Source organism: Scomber japonicus, chromosome 7 (assembly GCF_027409825.1).
Source record: "Scomber japonicus isolate fScoJap1 chromosome 7, fScoJap1.pri, whole genome shotgun sequence".
Classification (NCBI taxonomy): Eukaryota; Metazoa; Chordata; class Actinopteri; order Scombriformes; family Scombridae; genus Scomber; species Scomber japonicus.
Window position 1 is genome coordinate 22,363,252 of NC_070584.1, and position 18,525 is coordinate 22,381,776.

At 39.8% G+C, this 18,525-nt stretch overlaps 1 protein-coding gene across 2 annotated transcripts in view; it reads right to left on the minus strand.

Moving 5' to 3' along the window:
- kdm4b (lysine (K)-specific demethylase 4B) overlaps positions 1-18,525 on the minus strand; it is a 51,463-nt gene that overhangs the window by 18,517 nt on the left and 14,421 nt on the right. For both annotated transcript variants that reach the window (XM_053322042.1, XM_053322041.1), the window contains exons 6-8: positions 15,174-15,223; positions 10,809-10,912; positions 7,930-8,067 (exon numbers count right to left, since the gene is read on the minus strand). In XM_053322042.1, the coding sequence (XP_053178017.1) occupies positions 7,930-8,067; positions 10,809-10,912; positions 15,174-15,223 (292 nt within the window). The remainder of the gene's footprint in view (positions 1-7,929; positions 8,068-10,808; positions 10,913-15,173; positions 15,224-18,525) is intronic.

An 18,525-nucleotide genomic window follows, 5' to 3' on the forward strand; every position in this document is an offset into this window, starting at 1 on the left:
ATTGCTCCCATCCTCAAGAGCCTACATTTTATTATCATAAAAGCTTTATTAGGGAAACACGCTTTAAGATGCATAACCTGGGAAAACAAAAGATCGCCCTGAGGCAGGCATTCAATGAGCCCTGAAGTATACTTGGGATACTAATGAAGCTAAATTGTTGGAGCCACTGAAAACCCTCGAGCCTGGAGACATACTGTGGATCAGTGGACTCAGTGGAGATACAGATTACTAATAACAAAACAGTGTTTGAGTCTGACCTGGCTGACCTGACCCCCAGCATGTGGACCATTTCGAACAATCCAAAACTCTTCATGGTTGCTTTACTTAGATTAGATGATGCAACCAATTAGATGCAGAATATACTGCAGAGCAGGACTGTAAATCATCCAGCTGCTCATGCTGTTAAAAACCTGCAGTGCCCCCACAAACTGATAAACGCCACTGCTGAAATTTCACATTGTACATGATAATCACAATGAACACAGACCATGCTTCGAGCAACTGACCGGAGCTTGTGGGGAGAGAATGGGAACTGGTATCGCATATGGCCTCTCGTCTTTGTCCTCCACACACATGCACTCACAAAAGGTTTTATTGCAATAAAACCTTTGTTGCCATTGTTGCCATGGTGATTAACGTTACTGTTTGTTACATTGTTTCCAGACCATACACACCCAAATATCATCACATCAATAATTATAAATGTTCACCAAATTAAGACCTCCAGTCCAGACCGTGTAAAGTGAATTCAGACATTTTCTTCTAAACACATTAAAAAGGCCATAAATGTATTTTAGTTAGCCGCCGAGCTAGCAGCTGACTTAGCAGCAGAAAGCTCTCAGACATAGCATCCATGTTTCGGGTAGAGGTGGTGACTTTGACAGGTGACACTTGGAAGCCTAATTTCATATATTTAGTGATTTTTTTAATCATTCAAATTTGGCAGGGTGGTTAACAACGCACTTTTCTGTGGTATGTCAAACTCAGAACACATATTTATTCTTACTTTACATGGACTTTAATGGGAGTCTCCTGTCCATATTGCCGCTTCAACCAGTATTACGTATAAGGAGGACATTGCTTATGTCCGACTGTACTATGAAAAACTACAACCTGTATTGTATTTTTTATAATGATAATGGTCCAACATGACGTGAAATTGCACAGTTTATAACAATAACACTTATCTGGACCTCCAGAGCCCTTCTAGTGTCAAAAACACCGAAATTATTACACACATGACTCTGTGGACTTGAATTAATTGAATCTGAAACAGATCTAAGCTAGTTTGAAGTTCTTATCCACTGCTGGTGTGCGCAAATATGAGTCCTGGCAAGGTGGACTCTGCATGCACAACAGCACTGCTGCTGAAAAAGTCCTAGAGGGAAACATTGAAACCTAGAGTGAACCTACTGTTCCATAAAGATTAACTTAGAACTTTCACTGTGATGCATGTAGCAGAAAATGCTGACCAAGTTTAAATAATCACTAAAGTGCTCTCATGTTTTACCATTTTTCCTTGGCTACCATACACAACTACTGTCTAATATGCTGAATAAGAAAGGGGTGGGGCGTAGAAATGTTAATACATTTGTGGTGTATGGCTTTCAAAAATGTAGACCTTAATTAACGGGCAGTTGTGCTGTTTTTTATTTACAGCACAACTGCATTTTGTGTTTGCAGCAACTATCTGGTTTATTTTTACGATGCACCAACTTTCTTTTGTAAATGTCAGCGATATTTTAACTGTGAGGAAACAATAAACATTAATATAACTGTATGGCCAGAAGCCTCTGGTCTACTCTCATCCTCACCAAAGACTATAAAATAGCTGCAACTTCCCTAAGGAGATATTGCAAGCAGTAAATTTCCAAAATTACAAAAATAACAGGCAAAGATCATGACATCACAACATCTTTTGTGTGACTAAACACTTGATATGTCAAAGATAATACAAAGTATCCCTAATCTTTCACCAACATCACGACACAGTGAAATCTCTTGGCTTGGCATGATCTGTGACAATTTTAATTTAGAAACTGGAAATTAAAACTGCCCGGAGTCAGATCTGTAATGCACTTGGGTTCAGTTTGGCAAGGGAAGCCTTTGGCCTAATACATGTTTTATGAGCCCCAACAGTGTCCTTTTGATGATCATGCATTTCACATTTCATGCAGTGACAGAAGTAGGGATGAAATCACAGGTTTTTAATGTAATAATGAAAGTATAGGTAGACTTTCTTTGTGTCTTTCACTTACAAAAATATGAATAGTCCATATGTTTTATGGTAGGTTTATTTTAACAGAGAGAGACAGAATATCAACAAAAAATCCAGAAAAAAACATTAAATAATGGTTATAAATTAATTTTTATTTGATTGAGTGAAATGAGTATTTGATCCCGTACCAACCAGCAAGAATTCTGACCCCCAGAGACCATTTATGCGCCCATGAGGCACTCAAATTAGTCCTGTCCCTTTAGGAAAGTTCTCCTAATCTCAACTCGTTATGTGTATAAAAGCCACCTGTCACAGAATCAATCTGTTCCATTCAAACCTCTCCACCACCATGGGCAAGACCAAAGAGCTGTCTAAGGACTAACCTCTCATAGATAACCTCTCATAGATAACCTCTGATCTGACATCATCTGAAATGACATCATCCAGATCAGAGGTTAGTAGGTCAACCTACAGACCCCTGATGTTGATAACATGCCACCACGGGCTCGGAGGAGAATAGCACTAACGTATCATAACAAAATATTGGTGAAATGAACTAGTTTCGTGGCAGATAATGCGTTATATAGAGGCTGTGCTTCGGTGCCCCGTGTACTCGCATTATACGGACATACGCAGCGCTCCACTGGAGCTAATTTCGTCCGAACGACTCCAAATGACACCAAAGTTGTCTGGGTGAGTAAATGATTGTATTTTATGCTAGAAATAAGGTCCAGATTGTAAAAAAACGGTAATTATCCTTTAATAGCTTTGTGTATAATCGTTTAGTTCAGATTAAAATGCTCCTAACTGATGTCCTTTAAGTTTTGGAGTTTGAAAAAATGAAAACGTCACCCGTTGGTGTGTGGGTGTCATTTGTTATTGTGTGCGTATCAGGTCAACTTGACCTGGCGTGTTCCAGCCAAGATTCGGTTTCCTGGAATTCTAAACAACTTTCTCCTACGTGTTGGCGTCCGGATCTCCTTTGGGGATATCAATGTGGTAAAAACAACTCTTTACAAGGCTTGTTACGACATCCCCAAACTGGTACAACTATTGACCTTTCTTGTTGTTTTCACAGGTTGTGTGTGAAAATCATTAAGAATAATATAAACGAAAAAATAATCGACCGATTAATCGATTATCAAAATAATCATTAGTTGTAGCCCTAAGTCTGAAGTTTGCCAATGAACACCTGGATGATTCAGAGAAGGCTTAGGAGAATATGATCTGGTCAGATGAGACCAAAATTGAATTTTTTGGCATCAACATGACTTGACATGTTTGGAGGCAGAAAAATGCTGAATATGACCCCAAAAACACCATCCTCACTGTCCAACATGGAAGTGGTAACACTCAGCCTTGGGGCTGTTTCTCTGCTAAGGATACAGGAAGACTTCACCACATTGAAGGGCCGATGAAAAGGCCCATGTACCGTAGAATCTTGGATGAGAGCCTCCTGGCCTCAGCCAGAACACTGAAGATGGGTCGTGGATGGGTCTTCCAGCATGACAATGACCCAAAACATACGGCCAGGGCAACAAAGGGGTGGCTCAAGAAGCCTAGCCAGTCTCCGGACCTTAATCCCATAAAAAACTGTGGAGGGAGCTGAAACTTCGAGTTGCTAAGCAACAGCCTCGAAACCTTCAGGATTTGGAGAGTATCTTTAAAGAGGAGTGGACCAAAATCCCTCCTGAGATATGCGCAAACCTGGTGACCAACTACAAGAAATGTCTGACCTCTATGCTTGCCAACAAGGGTTTCTCCACCAAGTACTAGACACGTTTTGCTTGAGGATCAAATACTTATTTCACTCAATCAACTACGAATGAATTTATAACCTTTACTTAATTTTTTTTCTGGATTTTCTCTGTTAGAATAAACCTACCATAGAAATTATGGACTGTTCATGTCTTTGTAAGGGGGTAAACTGACAAAATCAGCAGGGGATCAAATAATAATTTCCTCCACTGTATCTACTTGAAGAGCAATCACACTCTTTTATCTGTTTAATAATGCAGCAAGCAAACCACAGAACTGAGATAATACACTATGATATGTGATGGACATCCTGTAAGCTGCAAGTCTAATAAGAATTCAGTATGTCCAATCACAGCATGTCTGGGCTCGCCAAAACAAGACAAAGCCTGCAAACAAACATAAAAAGAGACAGAGTGAGTCATATGTAATTCACTTTCGAGATGAAAAAGTGATGTGATTTAGTCTGGGAACTGGGAGGATGATTTCTGCTCCTCTCCCAGACAGAAAAATCACCCTGGCAGCCTGGGGGAACAGCCACAAAGTGTGACTGAGCACCAAACGAACGGAGAGAGGCTTTTATTGAGAATACAGAGGAAACTGTTAACATTCAGCAACATGAAGGTGCAGCAGACATAAATATTTTCATAAATAATGTACAAGGATTTTTTTCCCATCTTCAGTGCATCAGTGGGCTCACCGGTGTGTTGTTTTCAACCAAACTTGCCTGAAAATGTATATGTGAAATTACTAAGTGTGACTAGTAGAGCAACAGATTTCACCTATTTTATTCTAAGGAATTTTCCTGTTTCTTCCATCGTGTCTTTCTAAGCACTGGAGGATACTTGGTGACTAGATAAATACTGGATCAACATCTAGTTTTAAGTTGTTTTTTTAAATAAACAAGGTGCTTAAGCCTCTGACTATCTATTAGGAATGTGATGTTATGTAAAAGGATATAGTATTGATGGTTGATGTTTTTCTTTTGTCTGGAGTAAGCTGATCCCTACAGCAGCCACCTCGAATCAACACTCATCTATTTGAGATACTGAACCTCCAAATGACTACAACGGAAAATTACACAGCTACATCTTAACGCTTAGCTCGAAAGGTTGAGGTTAATTAAGATTGCGATGTGTGAAATAACAGAGGCAGAAGTGCGTCCACACACAAAATGCAAGGAGTACTGGCAGTGGGCTTGGTTTGACTGCAGGTGTGTGTTCACTTAGCAAGTCAGACAGATGGGTCAGCAGTTGAGGAGCTTGTATTTAAGAAGACTGACATATGAAGCATGCCCAGGCTCACTCTCCCCTTCTCTCTGTCGTGTGCTGGCAGCCCCCAAACGGTGACAAATTTGATACCAAGCCCCATCGTTCACTGTCCCTTTTGGTGCTGACAGAACGGTAGAGTGAGGGCGGCAGAGGGTGGAGAGACAGCCAAACGAGTTAACAGATGACTGCTTGAGCCAAAGACAGGAAGAGAAAGAAGGAGGCAGTTAAGAGAGCGACCAAGAAAGAAGGAGACTTCATTGTTGCCAAGTAAGTGGCTGGCGTAGGCGAGCTATATAAAACTACTGTATATATGGACACAAATTGCTCAAATGAAATTGGAGTGGAGAGGAAATAAAATCACCGACCTGAAAATACTGCACAGCAATGTTCACACTTTAAATAGGAGCTCTAAACTTCAGGGCTTAGGTGTACTCAAAGTTGTATTTTCTCTAAAAACTTGACTTTGACTCAACTTTCTTACTTTTGAAAACAAGTATTCCAATTTATGTTTTCAGGACTTGATCTGAAAAAGCTCATTTTGGCTTGCTAATGTGTAATATAGTCATTCACATTAACACCACAGAGAAAAACACACCTTAAACCTCACATGTACAAGCCTTTAAGCCATTAATATTAAACTAAATAACCAAATATCAACTGTTACCTTCTCACTGTAAATTTTATACATTCACAAAGGATTGGTGGTCAAGTTCATTCAACTTTTCATCCTATAGCACTGATATTTTTGAAAGTTATGTTGGAGCTTGTGATGCTACAGTTACTCTCTGATTACACAGGTTGTTGGTCAAAATAGGTACAAAATTTAAAATGTGTTGGCGATTACTTCCAGACAACATATTGACACTTTTTCTAGAAAGAAAGGACAGTATATAGCCATTTACTTAACTTTTAGGGTGGATAAGAAAACTTGGATGAAGTCAGGGAGTGCCATTTGTGATAACCGCAACTCAACAAAGGAACGTTAAACTGACCTTACTCAGACATATGCATAGTGAGGGAGCCTAAATGGGTCTGAAATAATGTTGCACTAATTATGAGATGATCTCTGTAACCACTATGCTAGTCTAACACCCCAGAAAGAGTAAGGTGGAAATATGGATAGGCAGACAGATAGAGAGACCGTCTCATTGGCCCAGCTGTTCTCTTTCACATTCCTCTGATTCTCTGAGTGTGGTGCTGCGCTGTCGTTTTGTCGACTCGGATTAGAAGAGTGGACCACTCTTCTTTATCAGACTGAGACAAGTGTAGTGGAGATGCTCCCATGTGCACTGGGCTGGGTGGAGGGAAGACTGCTGGAGCTTGGACTACTGGTTCTTAAATTACAAGTGGCCACATGGGTAAAGCAGGAAGGTCGAGAATGGGAAAGAGGGAGAGACATACTTCTGCAAACTGTCACCTCATAAATCTGACATGCAGCCAAGTAGAGCGAAAGAAGAGAAAGATGGCGCACGCAAACACACACACACACAAAGAGAGTGAGAGAGAGAGGGAAGAATTGAACAGGAAAATTAAGTGGAACGTATAGAAAAGAGACGAGGGGGGAGTTGCAGAGGACATTGTAGTTGGGCTCCCGTCCACAACCAACCCATGCCCTGTCAATTTCATGCTCAACAGCCCACAGGCAAAGAGGCAGTTTGCGTCAGTGGATGGATGCGAGGGTATGGTTAGTGTCAGTAACAGATGGTGTGTAGCAGAGAACCAGACGCTGCTGTTATATTTCGATATGATCTATTACTTCATCTCTTCATAGGGGCAAACAGCCACAGCAGGAACGCTGTGAAGTTACCTCACTGCTGAATCACACGTCTGATCAAACCTCTTCCAAGTGCCTACTATGGCTCCCCTAAAGAGTAGAATAATGTTTGCGTGGTGATGATGATGGTACTGGTGCAGTTTTAGGTGAAGGTTTGCATATGTTTCCTTTCACAGCTTGTTTCAAGGACAATTATTTTTAAATAGCAAAATTTATATGGAAAAAATATTCAAATGTTCAGGTTTCTGCCACAATTTTATCAACCTGAAACACCATGTCTAAACTGGTGTTTACATAACAGCACGGTGCCCACATTGCCTCAGGGAGGCTTACATTACAATAAGTAATGCAATTTAGATGCACAAAGCCAATATTAGGACCATTTATGAACATCTTTATTGAAGGGTTACAGCATCTTGATTTGGTTCCAGTTAAGAATTTAAAACCCAGAAATTGAACATTTTTAGGCTTCTGTCCAGATTTGAACCCTGTGGTCACAAAACCATCAATGACATGTGTTGCTATTTTCCACAAAACTTGCAAAACACAAGTACAGTATGTAAATCTAAGTGTACAGTACATGACCAGTTTTCTCCTTGAATCACGAGTTCAGTTATTTTTCAGTTTTACCAGTTTAACTATTTATTTTTTTTAAGCATTAGATGACACTTTGTGACTAGAATAAATGAGTGAAATGCTGAACCTCCAAATATTAAAAAGGAAATTAAATAGCTACAACTTAATGTACAGCTAGAGAGGTCGAGGGGGAGGTTAATTAAAACAGCACTGTCTGAAATAATAGAGGCAGAAGTGTATTCACACACATCACACAATGTGTTCTGGCAGTGGGCTCAGTTTGATTGCAGGTGTGCGTTCAGTATGTAAGTGTGATGTTGTCTATATTGTCTTACCTGGGTAGCCATTTTTCCATAGTCCACCCAGCGCAGGGTGGCAAAGTTTGTGGATTCAGCACAGTTGAAGCCATGGTTAAAGCCGGCATGGTAGCCATAGGGAAAGGTGATCATGAACTCCCCTTCATTTTGAGTTATCTGATCATAGGAAAGAGAAAAACCAAACAAAAGATTTACACATTTAACAAGGCAGCAAGTCAAGATTGAAGAAAAAACATTGTGTGCACTATATATATATATACACATTTATTTATTAATAGAATATATATTCTATTAAACACATCACCTGTGACTCTCACCTGGTAAGGCCCAAGTAAGGAGCCCTCCAGAAATGTCAAGTATTTGCCCAATTGCTTATTATATACACACACAACCATTCTTCCAAAGTGTTTACATGATATCTTTTCCAAAGCTGCTTCTCTGCCCCATCTCTGCAGTCCATTCTTCGACTGAAGGCACTCCCCTCAGTTTCAAGCTCTGAAAAGAATCTGTCTGCTTGTCATGACACTAGTTTAGACCCAATTTCTAATGTGTTTATCTCTTCCCATTAGGACTCATCCATCAAAAACAAAAACATCAGGGGCTAAATGGAATTTGGGTCTCTGAAACTTTGCAGAGAATTGCATATACCCTGGCCCAGAATTCTTGAACTTTATCACAAGACCATAAAGCATGAATTAAGTGACCTTCCTTGGACTTGCATTGCCAGCAATTTGGCATTTTCCCAACTCTGAACAATCTGGAAGGAGTCAAACAGAAACGATGCATCATCTTAAACTGTGTGAGGCATATCTTTGTCTCCTCCTCCTGAGCTGATAAAGCTCCATTACCCAGGTTATTAATCAACATGGAATAATATATAGATGCCTCATGACCTTTCCCATAGTTCATTAGTACATTATCAAATGCCGCTGCAGCTTTAAGAGGTAATGTATTTGCTCCAAAAATCCCCAAAAGCAGTTGGATTATTATCACATTTACATAAATATAAATGTATTAAGATGAACAAATCAGTCTGTATTAAATTTTATTTTATTTTTATTAAGCGTCTTCCCATTCTCATAAATTTGTACTCCCGAGTCCTCAACACACCCAGCAGACTGCACCTTGACAAAACTCAAAGCTCCACTAACACTTTTATTCTCACAAAATAATCTTATTTACAGAGAGATGCAAATTACACCTACTCATTCTGTATTGTGGCTACAAAAAAATCTATACTATTATGTAGTTAAATAAAATAAAAGGGAATTTAATATAGACTGATCTGTTCATGCTAATATAATGTGGTGATTATTGCATTACATTGTTTCCCCCAGCTCAGCTTGCCTTTGTTTCTCGCTACCCTCAGCTCCGCATCCTTGCCTGATGATATCAAAAACTTCAAAAGTGTGGGTCTGTGTCGGTCCCCGAGTCATGGCTGCTGTGTCTTATGTTTTTCCTATATTTCCAGCAGGTCCGGAATCAGCTCCTCCAACTTTACTGTATCCCCTCCTTCTTTGTCCTCACTGATTCCAATAAAGTGAATGTTTTTGCATCTCAAGCGATTCCTCATATCTTCTCATTTTTACCAGAGCAGCTCGATGTTTGTCTTATTAGCTGGCGGGTTAGCCAGCCCTACTATCTCCGCTGTATCTTACTGTTCTGCAGTACCGTTACATCTTATCGTCCCCTAACTGTTTGTCACCAAATTAAGTGCTAATTTCCCTGGTTATATGTCTCTATCAAAGGATATCAGTATCAGAGTATGGCTGAACTGATTACACCATGGCCTCTCTCTCTCTCTCATTGCATCACTTGACCATCTCTCTCCCAACTTTTCTGATTTATGAGCAAAAGTAATTTATGACTGCTGCTGCAAGTGTTGACTTCTTCCCATGAACTCAATGTTATTCAGATTTTTTTTTTTTGTTTTTTTTTTAATGTGAGGACAAGTTAAGCGGATTCTCTTTTTTTTATGTGTTGCCCTAAAACTTAAGCCCTATATCTGTGGCTGGCTGTGGATCTCAACTTCTCTGTGAAGCCTGAATCCAGGCAATCAAGAGACACATCAAGCCTTGCAAGGTGACAGGCATGAGGGAAGAAACAGGAGTAGAGGCTGAGAACGGGAGATAAACTTCCTCAACTAAAAGGCGGAGGTTCAGATATCAAACAGCCCTTTTTGCTCTTGCAAGAATGCATGAAGACGATTTTATTTTTACACATGAATCGAGAGATGTACTGTAGGTGTGTAACAAGTAACATGTTCGCCGTGATAATGACGTGGGGGGGAGGGGGGTGTTGAAGTGTTAAACGGGGTGGAGAGGAAACCCTTTGCTGACAGTGAAGAACTTTCTTTTCCTTCAGTCTGCAAGGATTCATACTGTCAACTGAATACTCACTGAATGAAACCAGAATGGTGAAAAATGCCAATTAATTCACATTTGTTTTAAAAAAAAAGGATGATAGGTTTATGATGCAAGGACATTGGTTTTTATAAAAATATATTCTGTAAACAAATTCAACCATTGAATATAATTTTGATCTTAGTATTGTCTGGTGATTGTTAAAGCCATACACGCCTGCATCCTGTAATTGATGTTATACTGAACGACATGCAAGTTAGTATTGTTGGTCATGTTAGTCAACTGAAAAACATGATAGGTACTGTCCCAGTGTCATGTGACCAGGGGGTCAAAAAAATGTAGGCAAGTGGCTCCAAATTAATGTGAGCATCATGATTATCAGCTGGCTGGAGTAATAATATAGAAAACTTGACTTGAAAACACAATAAATATGATGTACGTAGTGAATGAGCAGTGTTCATCGCATGTTTACAGTTTCAACTATTTCATATCCAGTTTTCAATGGGCATCAATAAAATGTCGGTTGCTGCTCACCCTATCAAAGGGAATGCCGTATTTCTTCAGGATGGATGGCGATATCAGTGTCATCTTGTGGCGAAGGAAGGCGTCACAGCCTTGGGAACTGCCAGGGAAGAAGCCTGCAGGGGGCGACATTGAACAAACGGCATTTAGGGGAAATTCACTGAAAATCCAGAGCTCAGACTATCTGATGAAACCATGATCACTAACACTAACATTAGTGGCTCATTAACACCAAACATTATGCAGCCATATATACAGTTCACCTATGTTGATCCACATTTTTTCTTTGAGATTCTTGTAAACTGTTTATCACGCACTCAGCTTGATTAATATTGTTACATTGTATCCAGAAAAACCATGTCAACATCAACACTACAGGCTGCATTCAGTAAATCCGCACATGAACACAAAAAACAGATTACTTGTGTAAAAATCAACAAAATTAAAAAAGAAATAAAGCACCCTGCATAAAAGCACAAAAAGCCAAATTAATGTGAGCAATCACTCCACGAGGAAATCAGAAAACATGATTACGTATATTGTGTCTGTCTGATTACTCTAACACCTCAATGCTCATTCAGTATGATCAGTAATCACATTTCCACACTACCTTCATTTTGAAACACGTATTGGAATATTTTTCAGTGCATATGAAATAAATTATAAACCTGTTTAGTGATATGACCTGTGATAGTTTTATTGGCACTATTGGAGGAAAGGCTCAGTTGACAGGTGAGTTTTTAGAGAATGCTGGGTATTGGTAAGAATTACAAACAAAAAGGTTTCCCAAACAGAAACACAGCTGTGTTTACCAGATTATTCTTAATTCCTAAACCTGGAAAAGGATACCGGTCTTCCCGTTGACACCAACATAAATGAAATTACTGCCTAAAGGTGTGGAATAATCACATTTTTGTACAGCATGTAAATGCACAGATTGTGTGAGCCTCCCGGATGGATTTCAGAGGAAATCTGCTGGATCATATTATGGCACAAAGGGAGACTTCGGCACAAAACTGGAGCCTGGGTGCTGTCACTTCAAAAAAAATCATCATCATGTTGAGCACAAAGCAAAGAGAAAACCTTTTGTCTGAAGAAGACCTGCATCAGCGGGAAACAATTGTGTTTTTAATCATTCACTGTGTCACAATTAAGGGGAGGTCTGAAATTGATGTGCTTTACTTGTCTATGTCTTCGTCCACAAGGTTACCAATAAACACACTGGTTTAACAAAACCACTCAAGTTGTGTATTGCGCAAATGCGGGATCAAAGTTACTATGTTCATAAGCAAAATTCCACCGACATAGCTGTCGAAACTTGGCAATGGGTTAGACTGCTCTGAGATCATTAAAAACCCCTCTGACATTTTGGGTTTTTTCTCCCTCTAAGACAAAGGTTCACTTTTGCTCTCAGAGACAGAGAGATTCAGACCGCCTCTGCATAATCAAAAGCAAGAATTTCTCCTCCATCACTCACTCTCAAACTCTTTAGTGTCTGTACCCGCCAGTGCCTCAAAGGAGGGTCCATCCAAGCCTCCACCCAGTTAAACTTTAATGTGACTGACAGTATAATCGGTGCCCATTTCATCCTTCATTTTCACTGCATTGTTTCAGCCTCTGTTCCACCCTACAAAGTGAGTGAGGGAGAGAGGGCCTCTATTCTCTCATCGCCTGCCTGCTTGTTGGAGCTGATAAAGGTGAATAATGTGCCGACAGAGCCCGGGTATTAATCCCCATTAAAATGCAGCTGGTTCTCTGAGCTCTCCGCGGGGTAATATTAACTTGAAGGCTTCATTCTGTCCTTTTGAGTTTGAAAATTAAGTTCCTGCCTCCAACCCTGCGCCCTCCCATCCCGCCCAGTCCACCCAAAAAAAAAGTCTGACACCATGACGGAAATAATGTGGAGATGAGGAGTGATAACAGAAACGGATGCCGTCGAGCCAAATGTTTGGAGAGGAGTTTTCAAGTAACAAGGCCGTTATCCTGGCCCCATCAGGCATTCCTGCTACACTCATTACGCTCTTTTTAGGACATCATAAACAGTTAGCTGCCTGTGCTGACGATGGCTTTGATAGGTCAGTGGGTGCTTGTTAAATAATGTTGGCATTGCTTTCCTCCCACTGCCAGCTGCTTAGATAAGAAGAAAGAGGAAGGCTCCAATCTGACGGACTGAAAGCTCAATGCCAGTATGAAATGTGATAAGACAGGCCTACTGTATGTGTGTAATGATTGAAGCTCAACAGCATTTTATCTAATCTGAATACAGTATTGAATTTTCCTCTTAAATAGAAATCCTTTTGAACCCCTTATCAAATCTATTTAGCTTAAGCCTTTTAGCTAGCATTTTCAAGAAAACATCAAATAAAAGTGGATGTGACACAAAACAACAGATTTCATCTTAAAATCTATTTTAATGCATTTTTTGTGATTATTATTACTAAAACATTATCATTACTGAGTTTAAATTAGCTTCATTGGCTCAAGCTACTGATTACTGGATTCAGAAATATTCAGCTTTTAAACTTAGAAATTCTTGAACTTAGAGATTTGACTACTGAAATTGATGTCACAATCAGCTGAGGTAGACTCACCACCCTCAGTAACTTGGTAAATTGTACCAATGCAAAAAAAAAAATCAAAAATAAGCCTCATTTCACCTGCCAAACAATGCAGGACATGAAGTTACAATCTGCCTGTAGTCATTGTGCAACACTTGGATATTTGTGTCTTTATGAACTACACAAGCCTGCAGAACTAAAACTACTGGGTAGTAAGCAACCATTATCAATGTTATTAATATCCACGGTGAAATTTTCGTCTATTCTATTGCAGGCAGGGCTTCCTTTTTATACTGATTTTTGTAGCGTTTTGCTGAGAAATTGAACTAAAGTATGAATAAGACATTGATTAGGAGGCTAGGTTGAAAAGAAATGGGGCTCGGTCACTGTTGATCAGGATTTCGATTTAGAACGTATATGGAACTAACAACATGAAAGATGGCTGCGTGTCAACAGCATATGTTAGTATAAATCACCCTGTAAATTAGAAAGGGCTACATTCTGTGATGAAAGTTTACATGGGCCCACTGCTGAAGGTTTGTCATTAACATTATCCGGATAGTTAATATTTCTATGCAAGAAGCTTAACAGTACTGTACTTCTCTGTGTGTCATGTCACATTGTGCCTTACATATGCGACCCACTCCAGTACAGACGAAGGATAGCAAGTGCACTGGAGGTTATTGATTTTGTCCTTAGCTCTTCACAACGACAAGGACAAACAGTGTGTCTGTATAATGTAGTTTGGATTGGGCGACACTCTATCATCCCCACATCGTCCACATCTCTTTGAGTGGCACGCAATACACAGGGTAATCCTCACTGATCAAAACAGGGATGGGAGAAGGAAGAGGACATGAGTGGTGGAAAAAAACTGGGGAGATGAAAGGAGGCTGCTCTTGTGTTAGCAACTAAAAGGTGGAATGGCTGAAGACTGTTTTCACTTTATCTGCCTCAGACACGATTTTTAGATTTGGGACAAAAACGCCAAATCAGAACCAATTCTGGCTGCAGTAATTAGTATAGAATGTAATTTTAAAGTCTATGAATGACGCTGTCTGACTCAGTCATTATACTGGTTCCAGTTTGTCTGATTGTGTCAGTTATTTGTCAAAATCTGTAATGGTCTTGTGGCATGTGTTGAGACAATGTAGCAATAACTTACAATTACTTACTTTGATTGGACTTGTTTGTGTGGGCTTTGTACTGTGGGTTTCCTCCAACTCTTTCTGCAGAACAGTTGATTCTGCTGGCTGAGTTGCAGCCAGCTTCTGCTATAAATTCAGCATCTACATCCCTCCTGATCTTTTTAGTACGAGTGACTGCACACACTAAATGCTTCAAGCTGCTCTTCCTTCTCGAGCTCCATTTTAGCACAGCCAGGTGACAAAGAAATCTATGTTTTTGTACGCAGTGAGAAAGTGGGATGTCAAAATTTTTCACCCACCAAATACGTGAGAAAGCTTTTTCAACGTGTGCCCCACACCGTGCGCAGTACTGTTTACTGTGAGGACCACTGCGTCAGCCACACAATGTTGTTTATTGTGAGTGGTAAAGGGTTCTTAACAGTGTTGTGCATGCTGTGCTTCAGAGGAATGAGGCTGGGTGGAGCTGAGAGGTGCTACTTTGTTTTCCATTCTCCTGCACATAGGAGAGTATTAAGTGTGCTAGTTTGTATTCTGTGCACGTGAGCAATTTTCATGATGTGGGTTGAAGAGTCTGAAGCACTTGGCTCCATCACTTGATCTTCATTCCTGACATAAACTAAAATAAACAAAAAGGAATGGATGTTCACGTGACAGCATCACCAGGGTCTCACCTTGTGCCAGCCTCTCCAGCCTCTTTCCATGCTCAGGTGGGACGGCGTACCTGCAGACAAAAGGAAAAGTGTGTGATCAGTTTAGTGAAGAGTTGATCTACTCTAAAGACAGACTTATTAACAGAGGGATACAAGTTTGTCATCTGTGGCAACATCGGTATGCTACAATTTATCCTCTAACCTATTCAGTTCAATTTCCTGCATTTCATACTTGCTCCAGTATCCTTGTTAAGTAAAACAGACTCTTATTTTTTTGTCTTATTTCTCTCATTTTACAACTTCCCACATGTAACTGAGATAACACGCAAGAATTTTGAGAGAATATATAACATATTCTCTATAAATTCTTGCGTCTTATCTCAGTTTCTTCCACTGGTGATAATCTACAATGAATCTGGTGGTTTCATCCAGTCAAATCTACCTTTTTGATCTAATGGATTTTGCAAATAGAATATGTGAGAAAGGAAGCTGTAGCCCTGTAATGATGTGGCATGACTTGGCTGTATTCTTGGCATCTGAAATGTCATGAAACCAAACCATATTTTTTTACTAATGGCTCACAAATAAACACTTCCTGTGTCTACTCTACTCTTCTTGTATAATATAGCGCAGTGAAACATGCTGACGGTGTCAATACCGGCAACACTCCCATTACTGCCATTACAGTGATTATTGTCATTTTCAGAAGACACCGTGAACACAGAGCAGCTCTCCTGCCTTCATCAGCAGTTGCATTTTGTTTTGTCATCACTGGCCTGTAAGATCCCAAACTATTTATGTTCTGCGTGTATATAAAAACTTCTGAATTTAACTGTTAACAGATAACAAAAGTTCTTGCCATTTCATCAGGAAAAATGTATGAATTTCCAAAATATGAATGTTTGTGTAGAATCTCAGAGACTGAGCTGCATATAAAGTGATTTCCAGTCAAATGGTCTCTTTTTTATGCAAAGTCCAACAAAGCTGCAACAAACAGACCATCGTTCAGTGAATCCAGCATGATCATGATGTAGAGCCATTTTAAAGCACTAATTGTAGGATGTCAGGAAAAGATTATTATGATTATACCCTTTACCATGATATATTTACCTGCAATAATCATAGCGTGAAAATTGCTGCCATTTCTCTTCATGCACTGCAAGATAATAGCAGCCAACATTTGTATAGTTGGTATATTTAGGGAATGTTTAGGGTGAATTAACGTAAGACTATAAAAATCCCTCTAGTGGACAAATGCAAATACCAGGTGGCAAACATTTGTAGCATGTTCAGCCTGAATATACTTTAAGAATGCCCTAAAAACAAGTTGCAACATGAAGAGGAGAAGCGGGGGAGAAGAAGGGGAAACAGGGAGGGTGATGGAAATGACCGATGAAGGGCAGGACCACCAGAAACGACTGTTCTGGGAGCACTGGGTTATTTCACGGTCCTAAGCGCTCCATGTTTTAAGAAATTAAATTACCCATGACATACACCTAACCATCCTTCCCTCCTCTTCTCTCTTAGACATGCACACACGATGCATTCGTATCACTATTCTTGTCTATATCTAGTGGATAGAGACTCCAGGTGTTTAATGCTCAAGTATCCCTGCATTGTTTGATTGTATTTTATAGTTGTTTTTTTTCCTTCTACCACTTTGCTTCACTTTTATTACTGCACACATACTGCAGCCCTGTGGCCCTGGTTCTGCATTGCTTTGCAGGTGGAGAAAGGTGCCATCACTGCCAGGAAGAAGTTGCACTATCTGTACTGTTAATACATGAGGTAAGTACTGTGAAGTATGTACGATTACACCAAATGTCAAATGCTACATTTAGAAGGCGAGTTTATTTTGCAAAACAGAGTGGGAGGCAGCCAGCAGAGCTCAAATCTGATCCATTCATTTGTGAAGTTATTACACCCCTCTTTATTACAGCAATCCATTCCTCTGGGTTGATTAACCCTTCAGAGATTCCAGGCAATGAACTATGAGTGATATAAAAAAAAAATGTAAACCTACATCTCTCCTTTCTTTCTCAAGCGTAAACAGCCACATGGATGTTTGGGACAAATGGAGAAAGAGAAGCACGAAAATAAGAAAGAGACTGAGAGAGGCAGCAATACTTATACAGAGACAGAAAAAGAATGAGCAAGAACATAAGCCTCAGTGAGAGAAAGAGAGAGAAAAATAATAAACAAAAAGAAAGTAAAAGGCAAAGTCAATTTCAGTCAAGACACGGTGCCACACTGCCACCTGTAGATGGAAGCTTAGAGCTTCAGCGAGGTGCAGCATCTTTCAATGTTCAGTTAATCTTGGCAGGATTTACACATATATCCAACATCAGAGACTCCTGACTTAAGTCCTTAATGCTATTTGGGAGCAAAAAAGTGACATTCAGCGAGGAACTCATGTACTGAAATTCAGGTTATTATCTCAGATTTGCAACTGGCCTATTTTAGTGAAATAAGCCATTTACCTCCCTCTGTAACTGCTGTGGTTTGAGATCCTTTTACACTATAATCATTCTCTATATGTTACACTGAATTATTTGTAAGTTTTGCTCATTGAGATAAAGAATGATGAGTAACAATAGTAATGAATTTGGTTATCAGATCAGAGTTATAGACATTATATAAAAAACAACAAGGGGAAATAACTTTGGACGACCGGTCAACATGACTAGATAGCACTCTATGCATCACTGTGTCTTGTTCATTTTCCAACCCTATCTGTACCATAGCAACCTATCAATGGCCAGCAAACACACCATGCCAACTCTTCTGCCTCTTTGGTTTTCTGTCAGCTGTTATTTAGAACCTTTCTGAGATTAAATTGTTATTGATCTTGTCATGTAATCTCCATAAAATGGACAAATAAGTACGTTTCCTAAAATGCTGGAGTATTCCTTTTAATGTGTTTTTTTTTCCTCGGGGGGCATCACATCGCATACGTATTTCATAGAACATCCCTCATATGATCCCTCCATCCCGGCATCAAACTAAACAAATCAGCCAATCAGCATGTCTCCTCCTATTCCCTCCCTTACTAAGGGGCACGGTTGCCATGGCAGCAACACGTCTGTCCCTTCGGCAGCAGAGAGAAAGAGAGAGAAAAGCACAAATAAAACAACACGCAGCAAATGAAGGCTTGAACTTTTTCATCTCTCTATGATGCATCTATGGTGGGACAGTGTTTATGGCAAGTGGAATTAAGGTGTCATGACAGAATGAGAGGAGGTGCAGCATGTGTTAAGTGTGTTCTTCACCTTTTACAGACACTTTACGCATATGTCTGTTCTCCTGATTTTGTGTTTTTCTCTGGTTTAAGGCCATGTCTACTCACTGAAACACTAATTATGGTGGTAAACAC